Source organism: Lissotriton vulgaris, chromosome 1_1 (genome assembly GCF_964263255.1).
Source record: "Lissotriton vulgaris chromosome 1_1, aLisVul1.2, whole genome shotgun sequence".
In the NCBI taxonomy this organism is placed as follows: Eukaryota; Metazoa; Chordata; class Amphibia; order Caudata; family Salamandridae; genus Lissotriton; species Lissotriton vulgaris.
The window spans coordinates 1,646,159,871-1,646,167,774 of NC_141685.1; the positions used below are offsets into that span (position 1 = coordinate 1,646,159,871).

At 48.8% G+C, this 7,904-nt stretch overlaps 1 protein-coding gene across 1 annotated transcript; it reads left to right on the top strand.

Annotated features, from left to right (window-relative positions):
- Positions 1-1,151: 1,151 nt before the first annotated feature.
- Positions 1,152-6,572, top strand: LOC147750977 (uncharacterized). The gene is made up of 5 exons (XM_086937431.1): positions 1,152-1,205; positions 4,031-4,130; positions 4,235-4,333; positions 4,475-4,615; positions 4,813-6,572. Exons 1-5 carry the CDS (start codon positions 1,152-1,154, stop codon positions 6,570-6,572), a joined length of 2,154 nt encoding a protein of 717 aa, XP_086793557.1.
- The last annotated feature ends 1,332 nt before the right edge of the window (positions 6,573-7,904 follow it).

Genomic DNA, 7,904 nt, shown 5'->3' on the forward strand with positions numbered 1-7,904 from the left:
GTTAAAAGTGCATAGAAAAAAACTACATGGTTGTAGGTTGGAAATGTCTGTGCATTTTTAGAACTGGGGTTTGCAGCCAGCTGATGTTTGAACAGCTGGTGGGGGCAGTCCTGCGTTCCCAGCCCAGGGCCTGGGAAGAAGAATGCCCCATCAGCTGTTTGAACAGCTGATGGGGCAGTCCTGAGTTCCCCAGCCCAGGGCCTGGGAAGAAGAATGTGTCATGTAGGTGTCAAAGTGGCAAAGGGGCCTCACAAACCTACCAATGGTAATTCTCTCTAAAAAAATAAGTTACTACAAACCCCTTATAAAATAATAAACCCCAGCCATCCCTGAGATTTGAGATAAGAAAAAAAGAGAGATGGCCTGTAGAGCAAAGCTTCCCATTGTCTAACCCCACTCTTCCCAGGATAGGCCCACACATCACAAAGCCACTGGTCCCAAATTTGACAGGTTAGTTCCAACTTGACATGGCTGGCAGGAAATTCATGTGAGTCCCAAGGTAGATCCTGTTCCCGGGCTCCCTACTTCCCAGGAGAATGTGTCACGTAGGTGTGAAGAGTTTTGCGCTGGCCCCCATTGTCTAACCCCACTCTTCCCAGGATAGCCCCACACATCACAAAGCCCCTGGTCCCAAATTTGACAGGTTAGTTCCAACTTGACATGGCTGGCAGGAAATTTAATATGTGAGTCCCAAGGTAGATCCTGTTCCCAGGCTCCCTACTTCCCAGGAGAATGTGTCACGTAGGTGTGAAGAGTTTTGCGCCGGCCCCCATTGTCTAACCCCACTCTTCCCAGGATAGGCCTTGAGTTTGAGTAACAAGGATAGAAAAAAAAAGGATCCCAACCAAAGGCCAGCAGGGCATTGTTCTAAACCCCTAAAGTCATAAAGGGTGTGGAGGGCTTCTAATTAGCATGCTTGGACAGGTATAAAAGGCCCCTCAAGGAACACTGCCAAACACCCATTCACAAACCCCCCCTTTGAGGAGTGACTGGCGTGGATTGTGCTGCTGTACCTGGAGGACTCCTGCACCAGCAACCAAGTCAAAAACCTTTGTGGATTTCTACACCATCAAGCCCTACAAAACCTTGGGGAGTGACTGGCCTGGATTGTTTTGAAGGCACAGAGCCAACCCTTGGATCCTAAGGCAAGAATGGACCAGAGCAACTTCTCCCAGAATAACGCAGCCTGCCAACATGTAAAGAAGGTAAATAATGGATGGTGCAATGTTGTATTAGGGTGTACATGTAGTTTAAAAAAAATAAAAAAGTTGTACTTTTAAAAAAATAGTACTATGTAGTGTGGCTTGTAAACTGTTACTCTTTAAGTCTATGTGCTGTGTTTAATGTGAATAATGGTGACAAAGAAGTTTTTTTTTACAAGCTGTGAATTGTAATGTAAATGTGCTTAAAGTGAATAAAGGCTTTGCTGATGCATTGAGTTTAAAGCTGTGTGTGTGTGTGTGTGTGTGTGTGTGCGGGTGTGTGTGTGTGTGTGTGTGTATTTAATGTTAATAAGGGTGGTGGCATAAGTTAGAGTTTGCAGGGTTTGTATTTAAGGGGTCATAATGTTATAGGCCTTAGGAGGGTACATGTAGAGGGGAAGCGTATATTTTACAGAGAATAGAAACATTTTTACCAGGCTGCTGTACATTTAATATCAATAAAATGTTAGAGGCTACTACTGTTTCAGGGGTGCCAGAGGTTCTTTAAATAAAATACATGGCATACATATAAAAATAAATAAAATGCATTATTGTACTCACCAAGTTGCTGTTTTGGGGGCTTTTCGAGGATCAGAAGTATGGGGCTGTATCTGTGTAGGAGAGCCTGTAAGGGGTGAGCTGGAGGGGTCCAGGATGTTCAGGGTCCTTGAGTGCATCGTTTTAAAAAAGTCCTCTGGAGATGCACTGGGGTTCTGGGTGGGGAGGTCTCTGGGCGTCCCTGGGGGGCTCCGGTGCCCTTGTGCCGCTTTTTAAAATAAAAATAAGCCCCCATGAGCCCTCTTGAGGCTGGCGCTGCTCGGGGGGGGGGGGGGGTGCCACGGGAGGTCTGTCAGGGCTCTGGGGCCCGCTTGCCGCTTTTTTTGTTTGTTTAAAAATCGCCCCGAGTCCGCTTCTCCGGGGCGCTGTCGGGGGTGAGAGTCAGGGTGTCCCTGGGGGCTCAGTGCCCCGATTGCCGCTTTTTTTTGTGTTTAAAATTAATCCCCCGAGCCCGCTTGATGATGGCGCTGCTCTGGGGTGTTGTGGGACCGTGTTCTGGGTGTCTGGTGGGGGCTCCGGGGTCCCGAATGCTGCCTCGATCCCTCGTTTGTTTTTAAAATGAATCCCCCGAGCCCGCTTGATGATGGCGCTGCTCGGGGGTGTTGTGGGACCGTGTTCTGGGTGTCTGGTGGGGGCTCCGGGGTCCCGAATGCTGCCTCGATCCCTCGTTTGTTTTTAAAATTAATCCCCCGAGCCCGCTTGATGATGGCGCTGCTCGGGGGTGTTGTGGGACCGTGTTCTGGGTGTCTGGTGGGGGCTCCGGGGTCCCGAATGCTGCCTCGATCCCTCGTTTGTTTTTAAAATAATCCCCCTGAGCCCGCTTGAGGCTGGCGCTGCTCGGGGGCTCTGAGGGCGGGCTCCGGGTGTCTCTGCAGGGGCGCCGGAGCCCGAGTGCCGAGTTGTCCCGCTTTTTTTTGTAAATGCCCCCGAGTCCGCTTTCACAAGGCGCGGCTCGAGGGTGCGGGGGTGTAGGGCTCCGGTGTCCTTGGGGGACTGCCTCGGTCCCTCGTTTATTTTTAAAATTAATCCCCCTGAGCCCGCTTGAGGCTGGCGCTGCTCGGGGGCTCTGAGGGCGGGCTCCGGGTGTCTCTGCAGGGGCGCCGGAGCCCGAGTGCCGAGTTGTCCTGCTTTTTTTTTGTAAATGCCCCCGAGTCCGCTTTCACAAGGCGCGGCTCGAGGGTGCGGGGGTGTAGGGCTCCGGTGTCCTTGGGTGGCTGTGAGGGTCCTGGGAGGGCATTTTCCCACGGTCCCCACGTGGATACGGCATCATGGCGGATGGACGCTTCATCGGTCCTGCAGGGGCAAGGTCCGCCCCTTCAATGATGTCACCAGTGCATCACTGTAGGGGCGGACCAAGCCCCTGCATGCCCAGTGTGTGTGTTTTTTTTTGTTTAAACATTTATTGAGAGATAGCGCGAACACGATAGTGTTACAGCGCTTTACATAAGAACCATTTTCAAAAGATAAGGATTTAGGATTACAGACGTTACATAAAAGAACTACAAGCTGAAGTAGAAAAAAATGTTTTAATGTAGCGCAAACACGATGGTGTCACAGCGCTTTACATAAGCACCAGTTGCAAAAGATAGGTATTTAGGATTACATGTGTTACATAAAAAAGATGCAAACAGAAAAAATGTAAATGTAGCGCAAATTACAAGAGCAGGCTTTAAGTTACATGGGCAAAAATTTCAATTGTGAGCAAACAAAATACACGTGCTAGCAAGCGGGGCATTACAGGAGGAAAAAAGTGACATGTGTGCCGGTTACAAAAGCAAGCGTAAAGCTACATGAGTAATAAATAAAGTGATAAGTGTGTAGGTTACAAGAGAAAACAAAGTACAATTAGAGGTATAATACTGTAATATATGGTAGACACTCAAACACAAGAATAAGCGTCATGTAGGCAATTCTGGCACTGGCGCAACTATCAAAAGCACGCAAAATGTAAGAGGGCGCAAACAAGGTGTTACAAGAGAAAAGTGGCATGTACGTGTTACAAAAGAGTACCATGAACCTAGGGGCAGTGATTGTAGGTCAGAAGGACTATGTGTACCTACAGTTATTCACCCCATAAGCAAAGGATATGGCGCAGGTTGTTTTTAACATATGTTTTAGCGCCGCACATACAACGCTTTTTTAAAAAATGTCTGTTGTTGCACCCCTCTTAACAGTTTTTTAAAATGTATACATGAATTGTTTGAAGTTGTGATACTTTTATTTATGAAAGGTGCTTTAAATCCTGTTCTTTTATTTAATATTTAATACAGATGCAAGACCCTGCAAATGCAACCGTCACCAATGTACCCCCTGCGCTGGACACAGCTGTAATAACTAGCAGCGATGGTCACTTGTCAGCCCCGCAGCCAGGTAAATATATTTAGAGTTGTGTAGTTCTACGTAGTTTTGTACACCAGCAACGCACAAGTTCTCTTTTTTTCTAATGTGGGTCTCATGTCTGTATGCTTTTACAGCTAATGACCCCGACCTACAAGAAGCTTATGACGATCTTATGTTGTACCTCGAGGCTCAAGACGCTATGAACAATGTGCAAAACACTACAGTTCCTACAGGTAATTAAAAATGCTGTTGTTATTTAAACTGTCTAAGGCGCTAGGGAGTTGGCGGAGTAGGACAGCGTCCTGACCCTGAGGGTGTATAGAGGTAATCCTCAGAAAGATGACTAATGTTGGGTATTATTTTTTTCTTTACAGGTGTCCCTATGTTATGCCAGGACGGTGCTGAGGTCCATGAGGCGGCGCAATGTTCAAAAGAAATTCCTTTGAAGAGGAAAGCTTCAACTTCTAAAGTGGGACCTCTGTCAAAGGAAAGAGCTGCGAAAAGACCTCTTTCAGGTGTGTTTTTTATAAAAGGGTGTGAGAAGTACTAGAGGCGTTACAGACTCTCAAGCAGAAGGGTACAGCTGGTTGTAGGAAGGCCTATATAAAAAAGGTGACTGTGTAGAACTTAGGATGGTGTTGATTGTACGTGTTGTTTTTATGCTTACTCTAATATATATATATATATATATTTTTTTCTGTTTATATTTTAGAAGCGGCTCAGAAACATGCTGCTGAAGAGAGGTCGGCGCCGCCCTTAACGGACATAACATCCGTCCAGAACAACAGAAGCGGCGCAAAAGTCGTGAGTAGGCGTGTACGCCAGGAAAAACTATCTACGTACTACACACCAAGCAACACGCTCAACAACCATCTACAACAATCTATTCTACACAGGGGCGGGGCCAACACTGGCGGTATGCTTACAAGCCCTGCCTCCCTTATGAAGAATCAGGGGGACTCAGAGAACCTCCCCAGCCCTTTAAAAAGGGTGAAGGTCTGTAAGGTGTTCACAGACACCCAAACAGAACCCTTAAACCAAAAGAAGACAACGGCGGTGCTCCACGAGGGCCTTGCAAAGCTCTTAAGCCCTGAGAAGAAAAGCCCTAGCACCCCTGAGCCCCAAGCTAACCCCTTAGATTTATCTATAAAAAAGGATGCTAAGCCCTTGAATGAGGCCTATACAACCTTGAGCCCCAAGGAGGTGGTAGTTGTACCGGTGGTTGTAGAAGAGGCGGCGCCGCCACAACCCCCTAAAACATCGCGCCTCTCAAGAAAACATCTGAAGCTAAAACCGGGGGTCCCTAAGTTCCCGTTACCAGAGTCCCTCAGCAACCCTAATACAAGCCAGGATCCACCAAGCGTCCTGAAACCCCAGACAGTGGCTAATAAAATAACTGTGCATGTAGAGGTGCACGCCCCTGAGCAACCCCCAAAGCCTGTTGTAAGTGTTCAGGCCCAGCCTAGGGTATCAACAGGTGGTAATGCGCAACCCCTAGAAAGTCCTTCTAGCATGAATAGCCACGATCTTGAGGAGTTGCGGGGGATGGTATACAACATTGGTAGAACCCCAGAAGCGGTGTACCAGGGGTCTTTGAGCACAGATGGCTTACAGAACACAGGTAACCATGCACCACACCCTAACACATACATTTCAGCTAGGCCCCAGGATTACAATGACAACTCCTCACAATCCTCAGACCCTTTGTCCCCGAGGACCCCTCCAGGAGCATATGACCCTACCAGCCCCACGGTCATCCACATGTATAGCCCCGTGTCCAGCCCCGATGCCAGCCCCGCGTACAGGCCCTTGGACAGTCCAGCTGACAATCCCATGTACAGTCCCGTGTCCAGTCCAGTGGCCAGTCCCGTGGCCATCCCCGCTGCCAATCCCGTGTACAGTCCCGTGTCCAGTCCCGTGGCCAGCCCCTCTGCCAACCCCGTGTACAGGCCCGTGTCCAACCCTGAGGCCAACACCGCTGCCAACCCCTTGTACAGTACAGTGTCCAACCCTGAGGCCAACACCGCTGCCAACCCTTTGTACAGTACAGTGTCCAACCCTGAGGCCAGTTCCGCTGCCATCCCTGTGTACAGGGCCATGTCCATCCCCTGGGACATGCCCGTGTACAGACCTGTGTCCAGTACCGCCATAGCTGGTGGCAGTATAGATGGGCCTGAGGGGTTGTCACCATTTATAAGACCTCGCAAGGTGTGCCCCCCGAAGCAGGAACAAGATGGGTCTGTAAACACTGAAGAGGTATTGAAGACACATGTAAAAGAGATCCATATGGCTGTTGGCAAATTAAAACGACAGGCGAACCGTGCAATCATAAGAATGGATATGGGGTTTTCCAATCTCAGGAACAAGAGGGAGGCCCAACATCTGGTCGTGGCAAGGGTTGGGGTGTGTAAAAAAGAGATCATACAGATGTGTCAGGCGGCTGTGGCCGATATACACGGTACACACTCATGACTATGTCAGTACCAGCCCCTAAAGACCCCCACAGCCATTGTTGCTCCTAAGAGGACCCCAAAATATAACCGTAAGGTCCAGAGGTTAGTGACAAAGGCTGTACGGTTCTTAAAACTACTCAAGCAACGACCATCGGGGGCCCCACAAACCCTCAAACAAGACACCCCTGTTTCCATAGACCCCTTCAAACAAGATACACCTGTTTCCCTAGACCCCTTCAAGCATGGTACCACAGCTTCAAGATCAACGCCTGAAGCATATAATCCAACACTTCACCGCCGACAATACATAGGGGCAGGGTCTAACATACCTAGGGTCGGTCATTTGAAGGGGGTCGGGGGGCTGGCTTTAAAACTCCAAGCACCCCAACATTCAGAAGGACCTTGGGGTGGAACTGTAGCGGAGGCCTCCATGAACAAGACAACCAACGACAGCGACCTACCTGTTCAGATAGGCTGGGGCTTGGTATCTCGAAAAGCCTGGGCCCGTAAAAAAAAACAAAAGTGGCTTAATAGTACAAAGCAACGCCGGCTTTTAATAAATAAGCTGAAGAAGGCGAGAATATGCGCTACCCGCAGGCTTACAAGAACCCCTGAGACAGGTCCCACCATGACCTCCCAAAATGACACAACAGAGAACACCTCCACAAATCACACTCCTACTGATGAGGGCCCAGAGCCCTTGTTTTTAGAGAGTGTTAGAAGTTACACTCGCAATGTAGAGAGGTTTAGGGCCGTAGAACACTATGAGGAGTTTAGATTTGTTAACCTACACCAAATAACATCAACCACTCATGGTGTTCTGGCTATACATCAGGCTGTGCAGGAGCTCATAGAAAGGTTGTTACACGATGTGGGGCCTAATGACTTTTTCCAACTCCGCTTCCAGGGGCAGGGTTTTGACACACCGTTGTTCACCAGGCGTAAGACCCGAGATGTTTTTGACGCTGTGCAATTTTTAGAAAACCTCCAAAGGCTTTTACAGAGTAAGGCGGAACTAGTCGCCTATGGCACTTTTAGAGTCATAGCCCTCATTGTACGGGGGCGTGAGGGGGCTGTTTCCAGACCCTTAAAGAGCGTACTATACAGTAAAATAATTGGTAAGAAACAGATGTGGCTGCTCAATTTTACCAACGCCACTGCCAATACATGTCTGGCGGCCAGCATCGTGGGTCTGCTGACGGCTCGCAAGACCCCTGACGCTGTCATCATGTCTAGAGCTGCTGAAGCCCATGAGGATCTTGAAATACCTCCTGACCGAATGGTCGGCTTTGGCGATATAGGTCTTTTTGAGAACTATTTCGCCGTGACGGTGAAAGTTCTCTATCACAGC

Excerpts from the sequence above, each read along its gene's own strand:
- LOC147750977 (XM_086937431.1), top strand. The coding sequence starts at position 1,152 with ATGGACCAGAGCAACTTCTCCCAGAATAACGCAGCCTGCCAACATGTA. Across the intron at positions 1,206-4,030 it reads CCTGCCAACATGTAAAGAAG|ATGCAAGACCCTGCAAATGC; the intron begins GTAAATAATGGA and ends TATTTAATACAG. Across the intron at positions 4,616-4,812 it reads TGCGAAAAGACCTCTTTCAG|AAGCGGCTCAGAAACATGCT; the intron begins GTGTGTTTTTTA and ends TTTATATTTTAG.